Consider the following 18,299-nt stretch of genomic DNA (forward strand, 5'->3'; position numbering starts at 1 on the left):
CCTTATATCAAAGAAGACATTTGGCATTTGTTTTTTAGGGATTGGCTAGCTTCACTTAGCATAATCTGCTCTAATGCCATCCATTTCCCTGCAAATTCCATGATTTTGTCATTTTTTAATGCAGAGTAATAATCCATTGTGTATAAATGTCACATTTTTTTTATCCATTCGTCTATTGAAGGGCACCTAGGTTGGCTCCACAGTCTTGCTATTGTGAATTGTGCTGCTATGAACATCGATGTAGCAGTGTCCCTGTAGCATGCTCTTTTTAGGTCTTTAGGGAATAGACCGAGAAGGGGAATAGCTGGGTCAAACGGTGGTTCCATTCCCAGCTTTCCAAGAAATGTCCATACTGCTTTCCAAATTGGCTGCACCAATTTGCAGTCCCACCAGCAATGTACAAGTGTACCCTTTTCCCCACATCCTCGCCAGCACTTGTTGTTGTTTGACTTCATTTTTTAAAAAAAATTAGTGAAACATATTTTCATGATTTTTAAAAAATTCACCAACAGTTCTAGAACCAAATAAGCAAATTTATTGCAAAAGATTATTCAATATAGTACTGCTATATTGTTAGAAGAAAGCAGCTATCTTTCTAATCCTCCCAGGAATTTAGCACATGCATATGTATATTTAGGTCCAGATGCTGTGCTCTAAACAAAGAATGCCCTAGAACTTGGTCCTTGGTCTCTTTTTCCCCTTATCTATATTCTCCTTCTAAGTAGCCCCTAGAGTCCCAAGGTTTTATAGAGTAGTTTGTATGCCTCCCAAATTTATTTCACTGGTTCTGATTTTCCTTCCAAAGCTCTATTTGTACATCCAATTCTTTGACTTTTACATTTGGATGTCTACAAGACATTCCAAAGTTAACGTGGCCAACAGAGAACTCTTCACTCCTCTTCCTTCCCTTTCACTGCCAGCTGTTCCCATCTCAGCCAACAGCAACTACCCTCCATTAGTGGCTCATATTCAAACCTAGGTGTCCCTTGCCTCCAACAACCAGTCTGTCACATTGCTGTATCTACTTCCAAGACATTTCAAATTTGTCCCTTTCTCTTCATTTCTACTACTGTCTCTCTAGTTCATGTCACTGTTGTGTCTCATATGAACCACTGTTGGTAGTAGTTCAATCATGTCTTGTCAATTAAAAGTCTTTTGAGTACCAAATTCAAACTTCTTTCATTAGCAAGGAAGCTAATCATAATCTAATAACCTGATCCTGTCAATGTATCTGACATTGACTACTTTTTTATTAATCTTCCTGTTCCACTGGCCTTTGTTTTTCTCCTCATGTCCCTGTAATAACACAAGCTTACTTTGACCTCATTTCTTTTCTTTTTTCTCAAAAGTTTTATTAAGTGCTTAAAATATACAGTGAGCATCCTTTTTGCAAAATGGTTAGTACCAGATGTGTTTTGGCTTTCAGATTTTGGAATATTTGGATATATATAATGAGATATCTTGGGGAGGGAACCAAAATTTAAAATCAAATTCATATGTTTCATATATACCCTACATACATAATTGAAAAGTAATTTTATACAACATATGAAATAATTTCATGCATAAAAATAAATTTGCATATTATAGTTGAAGAGACTCAGAGGGTCTTTTACCCTGGAGGATGCTGAAGAAAGTGTTCTGTGCACCTGTGTCTTGACCATAATCCTATCACTTGAGGTCAGGTGTGGCGTTTTCCACTTGGGGCATCATGTCAGTCTTCAAAAAATTTCCAGATTTTAGATCAGTTTGAATTTGGGATTTTCAGATTAAAGATGCACAGCCTGGATAACATTGTATTAGACCTAGAATTCTATGGTTATCATGCATTTAAATGCAAATCAATGGTTCTTAATCCTGACTGCATAGTGGAACCTTCTGCAGAATGTTAAAAAATACTGATGCCCAAGCCTCACCTGAACTGAATCAGAGTCTCTGGGAGGGAGGGGAACAGGGCATTGGTGCTCTGAAAGGTTTCAGATGATTCTCTGTGCAGACAAAGTTGAGAACCCTGATATAGATGATGCTCTCTCCTCTGGTTTTAATTGCATATTTACTTGACTTTGATTTTTTTTTGTTATTATTCATATAAATCACCTATCAACATAGGCCCATCAAGGGACATTTTTAAAAAGAGCAGGAACAACAACACCATAACAGAGTAGGAGGGCCTATTTTTCTCATTAATCTGATAATGAAAAGGATATGAGATACACAGAAAGGATCGGATAGTATCATCCCGTACTTTTGATATCACGGAACACATTTAAGTTTTAATAAGGTACTTTTTATGGCTCATGTTTTATTCTTGATTCTGCTCTGCATTAAAGTCCCAATCTTGTGTTTACATCATATCACAGGATGCTGCTCTTCAGTTTGAGAATGAATGAACATGTTTTAACATGATGAGACCTACAGAAATTTGGTGGAATAAATGTTTCTAATGAAACTCAAACTTTTTAGTTGTTTAAGTTCGTATATTCTTGGCAGCAATATATTTCCTGTGGTTCAGAGAAATTATTTAAAATTAGACTATAAAAGAGATCAAAAGACTTGGACATCAATTAGTTCACAAGCCACCTAAATATTGTTATATGAGCATAAAGGAATTAAACATATGGGTGAAATTTCCATTAAAAAGTACAGAGTTTTAAATAAAGGATCAGAAAGCTTTAGAAAAGTCATTTGGATTTTCTCAGACCTTAGCATTTGAAAAGTAGCTCAAGCTACTTACAGATACCAAAAATTTAAAGGGTATGCTTTCTGCCTAAAGAATTTAATAATGCTATAAAAGTTCAGAATTGTCACAGTAGTGGATGATTAGGGAACTGGGGAAGCCAAAAGAACCTGTCACTCATCTACCTGGAAGAAACATGCAGTTTACTAAGGGTTTACCACAGCCTCTCATATTTTCAGCCCCTTCTCTGGGAGTGAGTGGGATTGTATCACATAGGGGTCCCAACAAGTTATATGTATGGTTGTTTATTTGTTTAAAATCTCTACAAGATCATATGCTAACCAGCCCAATGGGATGACCTAGAGACAAGCTATTTTAAGTGCACGGGGTTATCTTTGTCATTCCTAGATGGAAGAAAGTAATTTTTGCAGGCCTTTTGCTATTATTTTTTAATCTATATGTAACAGAGAACCTTAGAAAGGAGTGGGAGTCCATATCTTCACAAAGCCTAGGGAAGAGGCAGTGTGGTGTAATAGGAAATGGGCACAGAAGGCCTTTGATTTCTGATGAACTGAATTTGAATCCTGCTTTGAACACTACCCAACTCTGTCATTTGGATATAAACAACAATTACCACCACTAATGCAATAATGAATGTTGAGATGACAGATGAGTAAAACTCTTACTGACCCCATGAGAAGATCAGAATTTTTGGAAATCAAGAAGTATGCATTGGCAAAAAACACACAACTTAATGGAAATTTAGCAACTACCCCAGAATTGGAAAGCTCAAGCAGGGCTCCCAATACCAGTTTTTAAATAATTCCCATGTATTATTTTAAAATAAAATGAACATAATTGAACACCATTCTCATCTTATCCTTTCATTGGTTTCATTATTTGTGTCATTGTGACCTATGTTAAGAAATGCTCCCCCATGTATGCTCCCCTCCTTCCTGAAAATAGTTCCATATCACAGAAATCCAAAGGCTTCAATATGCTTAAACAGTTGTATTTCTTTTTACCTACAATCACATTTTCTGTTCAGTTAAAAAGACAATTTTTCAATGAAGAACATTTAAGATTGAAGTAGAATAAATATTTCCTTCCTTGGGATGTAAAAAAGCAAAGAGAGAATCAAATACCTCCAGAATTCTCTGGACAACAAACACAAATTTGTTATGAAGAACTCCGAATGCTATTAGGCAAATTAAAGAAAATCCAGCACAAAACTTTTATCTGATAGAAAAAGATAAACAAAACAAAAACCAAAAAGACAATAGTCTCATATCTTCTCTTGGCAGAACAGATGCCCTCTGGGGACATATTCACATAGTTGGTTATTCTGATGTTGCAAACTGAACCATTTAAGGACACTTTTACAAATGAAGAACACTTTCACTTAGAATTGATGCCAACATTAATAACTTAAGTATTTCAATGTCTCATGGCCAAAGTTCCATATTTTAGCTACCTTAGCAAGAAAACCCAAGAAAATCAATTTGCATCTAAAAGCTCCTTCATGGAGTTGGCTTGGTTTTGTGGCAAGCATCCCAGCTTGCTTAGAGAGGCAGAGGTTGAAGTCTGCTTCACAGTGGATTGTTTGGTCCCAGTTGAATAACCTGCTGGCATCCACTGTTAGCAGAGTGGTAAGCAGATTATGGGTAAGCAGATATTAATATTTTGATTAAACATTTTAAAACCTCATACTGCTATTTTAAAAAATAATTGCACTTCTCTGAGAGAGCTCTTATACTTACCATTCTGAAGCCACTTTTAGCCTTAATTTCTATATATTCATGGTCTTAAAATCTCTACCTATACTTTATTTCCCAGGATCAAAACTTTTCCACACCACTGCCTTACCTGTAATGTCTAAAATTCATGTGAATATATGATCCTCCTGGACAACCATAATAGTTTTTAGTGTTTACATCACCCTCCCTTCTCTCTTGGATCATCTTTTGAAAAAGACAGCGCTGTAGTCATTTTTGGTCACAGTTTCTATAAAACCCAACATAGCCTTGGCAGCCCTCCTAGAAAGACTTCTTGTTTCCCGAGGATCCACTGATTTAGCAAACTTAGCAAAGTTAAATAACAGAAGCTATGAAAGAGTAAGCATTCTGAAGTCACGAAGCAATGAAAGTTTACTAGACCACAAAATTTTCTCTAACACTATCCATCATATAGATTATATAATTTAGCATGATAACAGAGAATGTTATTAATTGTTATTAATCGAGGTCTACAATGCATATACAGGTCTTCAAAAATTAACAGTCAAAATTACTGGGTGACCACAACTTATTTCTGGGAACAGACTGAAAAACCTGTTTATTTCTTGGGTGTTCACTAAATGGAGCCACAGTGCTGGACAGAAAATATGGGAGAACATTTTATGCTCACCACAGTGAGTGCTGGAATCATCTATAATGCCTACTTTTAATTTAGTTAACCTGATAATGACCTTCTGCTCAAGGTAATAAACACTGGGGCATCTGCTCCAGAATGCCATCAGGTTGTTGGGGAACTGGGTTACATGGATTTAAGGGCAGAACATTAGCAACCTACAACCTATTAAACCTACAGTCTAAATAGGAAAAGGGACAGGAGCTGCTCAAAGAGGGTTAAATCTCCCACTTCACCTGTGGTATCCTTTCTTTCAGCAAATCTTATACTTTCTTCTCTAGAACTCTCTCCCACCCCTGCTTCATTATCTATCTCAGGAGATACCACTGGAGAGGACAGCAAGATCCAATTGGCTCATGTTCACCTCGGAGGTCCTTCTCCTCACACTTCCCTCAATTCCTGAAGCATCTTCCAGCAGGTCACATTTGAGCAAAGGAGGCCCAAAACCTACAGAGCCCAGTAACTGTGCTAGGGAATTGGGCCACTTTCCTTTATGGGAAAGGTATGATGCAGTGACTAAAGGGACCTAAAGCTTCTAAGAAGTACTTTGAGGAGGCCAGACCACTCACTATGCCTGTGGCCCTACAAGTGCATGCCAAGGAGCATGCACAGAAATGAGGACACAGCAGGGAGCTGGGGGTGGAACTATGCAAGGATTCTTAAGAACCTCTTGGCTTAGAATGATCATCTCCAGTCTTTCTATGATTCCTGGGCAATGGATTCCCACAGGCAGGCCCTTCTTTTCAACCCCAAAGGGAAGAGAGCCTGATCCACAGCTGGACAGGGGTGCAAGCAGCTGGTTACTAGCACCAACAAATGTTTCCCTGTTTTCCTCTTCCCCCTAAACGTTCTGTCTGTCAGAGCTTTGGTTGTGCTCCCTTGCCTTGAACTGACTCTCCCCTCACCCACTCAGTGGATGTGTACCTCGTGGAAAAGGCAAGGCTGGGAAAGAGGCTGCCTTAGGAAAGGCCATTTGGGGTGGGGTGGAATGGGATAGCAGAGGCACAGAGGCCAGCCAGAAGAAGTGGCCACTGGGAGGAAGGCTCTCCAGGTGACCCCTGCTCCTTCTTTCCATCCACATGGAGCACCCCTCCAGGCAGTTAGCGCGCACGCGGGGTGTGCAGCCCACACCCACCCGCGTGTGCTGCGCTGGCCCAGGGAGGGTGGTGCATGCCGCTTGATTTGCCCAACCTCACGCTCTGAAACCTGTGCCCAGATCACGCTACCACCGTGGGACAGCGGGGGACCGAGCTGGCAACGCAGCCGGAGCCTCCTCTCGCCCTAGCGGGTCCCGGAGTCTCGCGGACACCGACCTGCCAACCTTCTTTCCCGGACGTTTTTCCACAGCAGATCCCAGGCTCTGGCCGTAGAGTCCCGTAACTGCTCACTGATTGATCTCCTGAGGGGCGTTTGGAAAGCTCTCCGTTTGCTGGTCATTTTAGATCCGTCCTCATAACGACCGGCGGGCTCACCACCGCCACTCCCGCGTGGCTGCGACTCACACCACCCAAGACTGGAGAAGCCAGACGCATAACTCCAGCTGGGGTCCCGGGACCCGCTGCGGGCGCGACATGGGTCGGTCAAGCGCTAGGAGGTTCCGCCACGCGCGCAGACAGGGATGCCTTGCCCTTGGAGTACCCCGCAAAGCTAACCTCTGCGCTTCGTCAATTCCTCACTCCTTTTCACTTTCCCTCTCCTCTCCTCTCCTCTCCTCCCCTCCGCTGGGCGCTCCTCCGCTACTCTTCTCTCCCTCCCCTTCTCTCTCCCTCGACTGTCTAGCGCCCCACTCCTTCCAGGAGCGCGTTTTCCGTCCTTCCCTCCCTCCCTCCCTTTCCTAACCTGACAGCTTAGTCCCCATGCCCCCACCCCCACCAAGCTTCCAACTCCCCTTTCTCAATTTCACCCAGAGATCAGAGGCTGTACCAGGTTCTTGCTATTTCCTGATACTTGCCATCTTTCAGTCTCAGAAAAGGCCACCATCACAATTGTTACGAAAAATTTAAACATGCTACCCTTAGTGTCATAATAACTCATCGGTTTTCCTGAATTCAAGTCACTTGAAATGAGCTTCTCTGTTAGGTTGACCTTCTGGAGTTCTAAACTGGTAACATAATATGTTAATATTTTTGTTTTCACCAATAAAATAATTAGCTGAATGCAATCTACAATGAAATTAACATGGATTAATTAATGAAATTAACAAATACTATTTCCATTGCATAAGCAATAAGAAAAATAATTTTCAAATATTAAAGTCAAACTGTGAGGAACCTACACAAAATAGATTTGCACACTCTGAGAAAGCATTGATATTCATACACAGTTAAAAAATAGGTATTATGAGGAAGTGAAACATGAGAATAAAATAATTTTAAGGTGTTTTCGCCAAAAGCATAAAATAGGCTTTTAATTAGAAATTAACTCTAAACTCGCAGCCAAGAGAGGAGATGTATTGGCTCTTTAAGAAATACAGCAGGAGACCATCAACTCTTTCCTAGGTTTCAACTTTTAATTCATAAGGCAAGACAAAACTATCTCAGCCTCAGGGTGTCCTGCAATTTACAAGGATTTGTTTCTAAAGTTCTTTAAGGACCTTGAACAAAGTAATTATGACAATTTTATTTGATGTGATTCATGATGTTCAAATGCCCCGTGGGAAGTTTGAAAATTTAAGAAAATCATTCAATCCTCCATTATACAAATCACTACTGACTTAGAATAGAAATTAGTGGGGCTGGGGTTGTGGCTCAGCAGTAGAGTGCTTGCCTCACATGTGTGAGGCCCTGGGTTTTATTCTCAGCACCACATAAAAGTAAATAAATAAAGATATGGTGTCCAACTAAAAAATAAATAAATAAATAAATGAAAAGAATAGAAATTAGCAGCTATCTAAGTATCCTCTATACAGTTCTGTTAGTAAATATTTCCTCCACCGGTTCACATTGTTGGTGGAAAGTGGGGGGATGATGATAAAATTTGTCTTTGTTATTTTAAAACTCAAAAGAATAAATATTCAAAAGAATTCACTGGTGAAGCTCACTTCAGAATAAGCTAGAAGTAATGGAGAGCTGTTTTTGTGCCATCCTGTTAAGCCTTTGAAGTTGTCAGTTATGAAGCAATAAGGCATGGATCAGAAATGGACTTGAAATTGTGGCAGCCAGTTACAGACTAATCCAGATTGCCTTCTGGACCCATGCCAAATGCCCTTCTGATTACATCCTCTGTTTTGTATGTATGTAGTAATAGTAACAAAATGCTCTGCAAGTTTGTGTTCTCTTAAAGTGGCTGCTACACAGCATAAGGACAAAATGTTTAACAAATATGTCCCCTGGGAAGCTGTGCATTTGACTTTTAAAAGGGATCTCTTATTGAAATCAGAGGCTGGAGTTATAATATTATATACACAGGAATAGAGCAAGGAACATTCAAGTTAATTCAGTGATCATTTAGCTCCAAAGAACCTAGGCTCTTACTACTTTTTATTCTAACATGTATTTTATATTCAGACGCCCTGGATTAGGAATTTTCCTTATATGATTGATCTGAAGATAGAATCTGGCATTTCAAATTAGTTTAGTTCTGGCTGGTTCATGAGTGGAGTACTGTCTAAGAGAAGCTGATGAAAGATTGAAGTGATCTGCTTGGAACAGGTGCTGACTGAGCAGCTTGTGCCACACAGAATGGCCCAGCCCAGCTGCTGGCCCTGCTGGAGGAATCTCACAGCTGTGTAGACAGAGCCACCATAAATGCAAATGTTTCAACTCAAAAGGAAGCTCAGGGCTAGTTGGAATCTTTTATACAGGTCCTCAGCATCCACTCTCATTCTTTACAAGATCTGTTTCAAAGCTAAACCATAGGTGGAACTTCTCCTTTTCCCCTGGGGTCTTCATCTGCAGAAAGCTGATGAAAATACCACCTACTCCAGAGCAATGAAATCAGGCAGCTCCCTGCCCCTACCTGCCTTCTTGCTTACTCCCTTCCCGCCTATCACAACGGAAGAGGCGTGGCTCTTCCTACCCAAGACCTAGCCCCTAACCTGTACTTTGCTCTCTAGCCCTTCTTGTTCATATGGGAAATTTGCTGCATCTGCTATTTCCTCTGTGTCCCCCTCTCATTAGGTTCAACCCTCAAGTCTCAGCCTTTAACACAAACCAAAACCGAAACAACAGCAACTATAATAAAGCATACTGCCTCTACCTTCTATTTCTTGGGTCGGGGGAGACTCTTCTCTTATCAGTGCTACACTCTAGGCTGCCTCACTACCTCATTGAAACTGTTCTTATAATGTCACCAATAAATCATCTGGTCACTAAATCTACTGGTTGTCCTTTCTGGGATGTGAGGGCTACTGCACACTGCTGACTATTCCCTTCCTCCTGACACAGTCTTGTCTTTTGATGGTCCTGGAACATCCTTACCTGGATGGACTTCTTTTTGTCACACCAGACCCCATGTGGCTCTTTTCAAGGCCCACTTGGTTCATACAGAAAGTACATGTGTTTAAAATATTGCTGGAGAAATAGACCTATTCGATTCTTTTGTTTCTGCTCTCAATAGTAACTCCCTAAAGGCTTTTATTGTGTATAACATTACACAGTCCACTTGGCGCATTGGAAGGATTCAGTCTATGCTACCAACCATAATACTATTATTATTACATCACTGTCTAGCCCAAATTTTCTTATATGAATTTTATCAAATTATTATAAGAAACCGTGACACCCAATCTAAATAACATTATAACTCCCTCCTAAGGCATCCAGTTTAATTTCTTTATAGTATTCTTCACTTCTGGACATTTTGTGTGTTTGTGGTTGGTCTTCAGGCAGATGTGTCTTACTCGTTTGTGGATCCTGATAGTCGGGCTCAGTAAATACTTGTAGAATAAATGAAGGATTGTACTGTAAGGATATATTTTGTTTAACTTCCTTTATGCAATAACTCTGATTGAATGCCCTTATCTCACTTTTTTCCCCCATTCATCCTTATTCAACTTGAATGCCACCTTCTCCTGGAAGGAGGAGGTTTTGTAAATTTGTAGATTTACTAATCCTACTGGCTGGCTGGTTCTTCCTCTACTATGTTTTCACAGTGCATTGGGGTCCCTTCTAGAAGAGCACTTATTGCAGAGCACTGTGTATAATTGTTTTCTCTCTGCCTCCCCAATAGTCTTGAGATCCCCCTGCATCTGGGACAGTACTTTTATTTCTGAATCCTTTGTGCCCTTTTCAGTGAATAGCACATAGTAGGATGATTTACTAACTAAATGAATATTCTTATTATTTTAGATGACTCATTATCAGTAAGATCTGTTACTTAGTATAAATATAAATTTTAATTATGCTTATGATGCTATTGTTTCATTGTCATTAATTACTACTTTCTTATATGAATTTTATCAATTTAAATACAAAGATTATATGTATTGATGATTATAGTTTTTAAACACAAAGCTATAATTAGAAACATTAAAATCACCTGTATCAAAAGAAAGTGCTGATATCATTTGAAAATTTTCCTTTCAGTTTTTTCTTTGTATATTAAAAAAAGAATTTTATACCAAATTTTACACTTTTTTTCAGTTAACATTAGGTTGTAAGAATTTTTCCAATTTATGTTACTTTTAAAATGGTTTTCAACAAATATATAAAATTCTATTGGATAGACACATCATAATTTATTCTGAAACTTTTATAAATTTGAACACTTCCCTTCAAATTTCTAAAATTACAAGTAATCTTGTGACAAAAAAATTTGGCACATGAATAAAAACATTATTTTTTCTTTCTCCTTCTTTTAGTGCTATGTAATTAAGACTCATCACCATACTACAGGCATTAAGTAGAACTTGCCACCCACTTACCTATGTATCTGAATGCCAATGCAATTCCACAAATTTCTTATCTCTTTCACTCCCATTTCCCATGTTCAACTCTAATTCTGTCCCATTGTTCCCTACAGAAAAGTGGAGAAGCAACTTCTACTGCCTGTTGGGTATTTTGCTGTTGGAAATCTTTGCTTAAGAATAGAGCCCAGTTTCTAACTGTACCAAGCCAGAAATCCTTTGCCAGAAGCCCATGGTCATGGTGCATAATTTCATGTGGTTTCCAGCTCTACTATTGGGGACTGCCCTCCTTGAAAGAACTTTTTTTCTTTTGCTACCAGAAAGAAGGGTGAAGAGCTCTTAGAACTGTCCCCTTGAGAGGTTCTTTCCCAAGAGAGATGTTAGGTGCATGCTTTGGGCTATATTTCAGGGCCTTGTTGTTGAAGATTCTGGAGAAGCAGACTTTTCATGCCAGGTCTTTGGCTTATAGTCACCAAAGTGAACATGTCCTGTTTGGGGTCTCAGTGCTCTCCATTGCCATCCTCTAAATCTACCTGTTTTGCTTTGGGGGTTTGGTTCTAGTAATTAAAGAAGTGCTGGGCTCCATGCTTCCTCAGAAGCAAAATTTAGTGTTAGCTGTAAGCTCTGCCTTCATGATTAATAACTTTGGCTATGTTTAATATTTTTCTGATGTGCACTAGTAAATGCTTCAAATCTCTAGGCTTAATGCCATCTCATAACACAGATGCTTCTTGATTTTGAACAGTGTTATGTTCTGATAAACCAATCATAAGTTGAAAATATTATAAATCAAAATGAATTAATTAAATGCAAGTAACCTATAGACCATCTTAACTTAGCAACATAATCACTGTAGAGTATAAGTTGTTGCCCATCATGATCACAGAGTGACTAGGAGCTGAGGGCACTGCTGCTACCCAGCATTCCAAGAGAGAGGATTTGACCACATATCTCTAACCCAGGAAAGAACTCAAATTCAAAATTCAAAGTGCATCTTCTACTGAATGGGTATCATTTTTTTTTAACTATGGCAAAGTCAAAAAAATATTCCAGGACCATCAGTATCTCACAGACTTTACAAATACTGTAAATCCTTTCCGTATTTTTCATGCATGTTTATGGAGACCATCATTACCATATGGGATATCCTGGGTCAGTGTCTCACAGACCTCTCCTGGCACTCAGAAGATGTTAGATTGAAGAAATTTCAGTGATTGCAATCACTAGAATCATTTTGACATCTGCTTTCAGATAACCTTGTGAGATCCTTTAGCCTGTCTATTTTATAAAACTAAAGCACATAACTTGCTTTATTACGTGAACTTAATTGTGTCCTAACTACTAACATGATTTAAGGCCAGCTAAGTGTGTTTATTGGTATGGACAGTCAGAAGGGGCTGAGACCTTTGTATCCTTCAATGGAGTAACACTTTGCCCCAATTGTATTTACCACACAAATATTTATTAAGCAATCTTTGGCATCTTTAAAAACAAGCAGTATACACTCAATATTCTACAAGAATAGGAAGAGGATGTAAGAAAATTGACCTATTAAGAGTCATCCATTTTATACTCATTATAGCATAGCTTAAGACCTTGGTACATTTTAAAGACACTCAAGTATATACTGTGAAACATACACAGTGCCACTGAACTCTAAGATCAATGAACACATCAGCTAAAGAGCAGAGAAAGCCAGTCCCAGCCTCCACAGGTAGTACTATAGAGTGAAAAGGCTAAAGTTCAAGCAGAGGAGACACCAACTAGGTTCACACTGTGGCTACACACCTACTAGCTGTGTGATCTCAATATTATCCATCTTTTCTGGTCCTCAGTCTCAGTATCTATGAAATAGGAATAGTAATAGTTCCCACACACACACATAGAGCTTTTGACAAGGATCAAATGCAATGGTACATGTAAAATACTTAAAATGGTGCCTGCTATAACATTTACTTTCATTAAATGTTAGCTTCAATTATTATTATTTTGCCTAAAGCAATTCTGCAATCCTCATGAGATTCCAATTCAGCTGAAGTCTGGACAGCATTATGCTAAAAAGAAGATATTCAACAGTGGTAGAAAATAGCAATGAATTTGAAAGGTATAAGAGTAGGATTCAAATATCAGCTGCAAATGATATGCAGTGGGAGTGGTAGAAGCCATGGTTTTACCTCCCTATGCCTAGGTTTCCTGATTTGTCACATACAGAGAAGAAAGTTTTGTTCTAATAACCCTGATCCAAGTTAAACTACATGTGAAAAGTTTAATTTAAAATGTAATCCAAACAAAAGATATCATGATAATAGAGAAGGTTTAGAGAATCTTTGAAACAGGTACATTTCCTATTTGCTTGTTTAAAACTGTATTTATTCAACAAAGGTCACTATTATTAAATGACACAGTGTTTTTTGGGTGGCCTGTGTTCCAGCTACTGACATGATTTAAAGCCAGTTAAATGTGCCCAATTCTTTCAGACACTAACAGTGCCAAGACAGAGTTCTCTCAACATCCTGAGACATATCCTTATTACTAACAGAACTCTAAAGAGTGTAAATAATATTATAAAATGTATTTCAATTTATGATGTTTTAAAAAGAGTAAAGATTCAAAGAACAATGGAATGGAATAGAAAATAGAGACAGACTCACACAAATACAGTTACCTGATCCTTGGGAAAGGGATCAAAAATATATGTTGGAAGAACAACCTTTCTAACAAATGGTTTTGGAAAAACTGGATATCTACATGTAGAAGAATAAAACTAGGTTCCTATCTTTCACCTCCACAAAAGTCAACTCAAGAAGGGTCAAAGCCCTCAGAATAAGATAAAAAACTGGGCAACTCCCAGAGGAAAAGGGAATATTCCACAGTGTATGCAATGACTTTCTTCCTCAATAGAACTCCTAAAGCTCAGAAAATAATACCAAGAATTATTTTATAAATGTATGCCATCAAATTGAAAAGCTTCTGCACAGCAAAGGATACAACAGAAGGAAAGAATAATCTTTGATAGTTACTCTTCCAAAGGAGAATTAACATCCAGAATATGTAAAGAACTAAAATATTTTCCACCAAAAATAGCCCACAAATAACTCATTCAATAATAGGCAAATGAAATAGATACTTCTCAAAAGAAGAAATAAAGATGGTCAACAAATAAATTTTTTAAAAGCTGTACATGTTTAGTGATTAGGGAAATGCAAATCAAAACTACACTAAGATTTCATGTCACTCCCAGTTAGAATGGCAGTCATCAAGAACACAAATAATAATAAATTCTGGCAAGGATGTGGGGGAAAAGGAACACATACATTGTTGGTGGGACTGTAAATTAGTACAACCACTGTGGAAATCAGTACAGAGTTTCCTGAAATGGCAAGGAATGAAAACACCACATGAGCCAGCTGTACCATTTCTTGGTATTTATCCAAAAGAATTATTCAGAATATTATAGCAATACATGCATACCCATGTTTACAGCAAAGCAATTCATGATAGCCAAATTATAGCCTAGATGTCCATCTACAGATGAATGGACAAACTAAATGTGGTATATATTCACAATGGAATTTTATTCAGCCATAAAGAAGGATGAAATTATGTCATCTGCATGAAAATAAATGAAACTTGAGAGCATTATGTTAGGTGAAATAATCCAGATTCAGAAAGTCCGGATTGTCTGTTTTTCCCATATGTGGAAGCTAAGAAAAAACTGGGAAAAAAGAGGTGGTTTCATGATAATAGAAAGAATACCAGTAGAATAGAGCAAGGATACCAGGGGGAGGAAGGAGGAGAAGGAAAGAAAAAGTTTTGGGGATTGAAACTGAACAAAATTATGTTATATGCACATACAAATATATCACAATGGATCCCACTATTACAAATAATTTAATGAACCAATAAAGTCTATTTATCAGTTTAAAAAATAAAATATGATAAAATTTTGACACTCAAGATATAATTCCTTGTTTTTTCAACAGAAACACTTAAGAAGTACTTAATTTTTTAAAATGTGTGTTTTTCTTTTAGTGCCTTATGATAACATGGTGAATACAAAGAGAGTTACTATGTTTAAGAGTTTCTGGATCAACAGAAATTACTTTTATCATTTAATATATGTTTTCTTCTGTCTACTGTCCTTTGTTGAACATTTTACCTTCCATGTGAGAAAACATGATATTGTCTGAATCACTTCAGTTGTGCTCCATAGGCCATTCAGTGCTAATAATATATATTTGGTATAATTTGCTTTTTTATAAAGTATACTTAGGTGCCATTTTCAAAAAAGAGCTGATATTAATGAAGGAAAACTGTGAACCAAATTCATTTTGGAGTCCTGAGAAATCTTTCTGAATTTAATTGATTTTTGGATACTTCTATTTATTTATACAACTCAAGGCCCCTCTTTTGTCTATCTTTGTATTTCCTGTGCCTAGAACATTTTTTTAATGTTATTGAATTTAATTTTCTTAACTCTTAGGTCTAAGCCTAATTGTCCTCTCCTATGAAGCCCTTCCTGACCACCTATCTACGCATGTTGTTGTTCTCCATTTTGTGATCAAACCTCACTAACACTGACAATAGCACATGACCACATAATATTTTGTATTGGTTTATTTTTGCTTTTTGCCTCAATTACTCCTTCTCTAGATTGAAATTTTCCAAAGAGCAGGGACCTTGCCTTTCTTTTTGGATACTGATTTCCATCTCAAGCAATGTTTAGCATAAAACACGTGCATAATAAACATATATGGTAAATGAATAAATGGTGAATCACTTGCCAAGAAACTGCATGTCATTACTGGAAATCCTCAATGTTACCTGATTCTGACCTATTCCCTCTAGAGAGCTTAAATCCTTGTGGTCACAACTCTGGGGACCTTTGTCTTTATTTCAGCCACCCACTCCCATGGACACACCCTGGTCTAAGTCACCACTCAACTTACTGCACTTCTGAACCTTTATCTCTGCCTCTGGAAGGACCTTGATTCCTCTTCGCATTCCTCATCTTGTCTTCTGATCTTTGCTTTTGCTTTTCCTTTACTTAATCAGCCCCTCTCCTTGGTGCTATGCCTTCCTAGCCTCAGATTAAGCTCCAAGAGCCAGAGTTTCCACCACTGCCTCATTACACACACGCACACACAACTATTTTAGTTCTTAGTTCTTCCATACTGTTCTGGCAAAATGCCTGTATCCACACTTATGTCCAGGCCACTATGTGCTACAGGTGACATCCTGAAACTGAGCAGACTGATGACACAACACTGATGGGGTGAGAATCACCAGCCCAATCTTTGCTGTCTCTAGCTGGTCCCTTTTCTTTGGACACAACCTCAAAATCTCTCTCAGAATGTTATCACTCTCCCTAGGGCTCATGTGCACTTTCTTCCCTTACTCTCAATGTCAGTGCTTGCCTGATACTTCACAGAGGAACTGATATTTTCTTGACTGCATTGGTGCCTTTGTACTTGCTCCTCTTGCCTATAACACACAGACTTTTCATTTTTTAAGATATACATAAGGCCCATAAAGTACAGTTTCACTTTCCCCATGCATTGTACCCTCCTTTTTAATATCTGTATCCCAAGGACCAATATTGCTCAATACAATATTCCCCCTTTATTCATGGTTTCGCTTTCTATTTGTTTAGTTACCCTTGGCCAGTCATGATCTGAACATATTAATGGAAATTCCAGAAGGAAACAGTTTTCATGTTTTAAATTGCATGTCATTTTGAGTAGTGTGATGAATCTTACTCTATCCTGTTTATCTGGGATGTAAATCAGTTCTTTGTCTAATGTGTCCACACTGTATGTTACCCATCTTTCAGTCACTTAGTAGCCATCTTGGTTATCAGACTGTAAAGACATCATGGTGCTTATGTTCAAGTAACCCTTATGTAGTGGTCTGATGCTATTACAGTGCCTATGTATTATCATTCACCTAATTTCATCTCATCATACAGATATTTATCATTTCAAATCATCACAAGAATAAGGGTGAGTACAGTACAATAAGGTATTTTGAGAGAGAGACAGATCACATTTATATAACCTTTTAATATTGTTATAATATTCTATTCATTGTATATTATGTTATATTATTTTGTTATTATATATTATATTATTGCAATATTTTATTACTATTGCTGATGTATAAGTTAAACTTGACCATAGGTATGTATGTATGAGAAAATATAGTATGTGAGGTTTTTACTATTCATGCTTTAAGTAACTACTGAGGGTTTTGAAATATTTTGCCCATGGATAGGGAGGACTCTGTATATAGCAAGTTCTGAATGAATGAAGTATTGAAAACCCAACAGAGTGGGTTTGGAAGATAGGTGTACTTATATATTACCTATTTAAGTGTTGAAATATTTAACATTAATCTTTAAAAAAATGGTAATTAGTATGCACACAAACATTTTAAGTTCTAAGACATGATTTATAAAATAAAAATAAATGGCAAGAAAATTCAAAATAGCAATATATAATTATGTGACTAAATATTTTGGAATATTTAATCAAGTTAATTAATTTAAAGCATTACTTAGGACCCTCCTCCAATTAAAAATCTACAATTTATACTTGAGGAAGCTAATCTTATCACAAATCAACATTCCCTTTCCCTTGACACAAACCAGATTGGGACTCTGGAGTTTTCTGTGTGAAAAATAGAAATGTAAAGTTTTCAGTATTTCAAACATATAATAAGAATCAATGGGGGAATTGCATGGAAGGTGGAAGGAGACCCTCATTGTTATACAAAATACATGTATGAAGATGTGAGGGAAAAAAAAGAATAGCGTTACCCTAGATTAGGTAGAGAGAAGTGATGGGAGGGGAGCGGAGGGTTTGGGGAGATAGGAAGGATAGTAGAATGAAGCAGACATTATTATTACTGTGTGTATATATGTGAATGCATGACCAATGTATTTCTGCAATCTGTATACTCAGAAAAATGAGATATTATATCCCATCTGATTCAAATGTATGATATGTCAAGGTCATTATACTGTCATGTGTAACTAATTAAAACAAATAAACAAAGAATCAATGGGATCATCTTTAACATACAAGAGTATACCATGAATTTAATGTGTAAACTTGTTATTAGTGTCTAAATGTGAATTCAATATTGTAAAAAATATAATTCCCTATTTAAGGAAAAATACAATTCCTTATGGGCAAGATATGACTGGTTCTAAAGGAGAACAGAATAATGATTAAGAAAGAGGAGGTCTTTAGGGAATAGACCAAGAAGGGGAATAGCTGGGTCAAATGGTGGCTCCATTCCCAGCTTTCCAAGAAATCTCCATACTGCTTTCCAAATTGGCTGCACCAATTTGCAGTCCCACCAGCA

General features: G+C 37.6%; 1 protein-coding gene across 5 annotated transcripts in view; it reads right to left on the reverse strand.

Moving 5' to 3' along the window:
* The window catches only part of Stard13 (StAR related lipid transfer domain containing 13), a 484,966-nt gene that overhangs the window by 204,362 nt on the left and 262,305 nt on the right, over positions 1 to 18,299 (reverse strand). Inside the window, exon 1 of one of the 5 annotated variants that reach the window (XM_048800819.1) lies at positions 6,400 to 6,789. The exons of 3 other annotated variants lie outside the window; for them this stretch is intronic. In XM_048800819.1, the coding sequence (XP_048656776.1) occupies positions 6,400 to 6,523 (124 nt within the window). In that variant the 5' untranslated portion in view covers positions 6,524 to 6,789. Of the gene's footprint in view, positions 1 to 6,399; positions 6,790 to 18,299 lie in introns of those variants that run through there. One more of the 5 variants, XM_048800820.1, reaches the window with a different exon arrangement.

This window comes from Marmota marmota, unplaced genomic scaffold, assembly GCF_001458135.2.
Source record: "Marmota marmota marmota unplaced genomic scaffold, marMar, whole genome shotgun sequence".
Taxonomy (NCBI): Eukaryota; Metazoa; Chordata; class Mammalia; order Rodentia; family Sciuridae; genus Marmota; species Marmota marmota.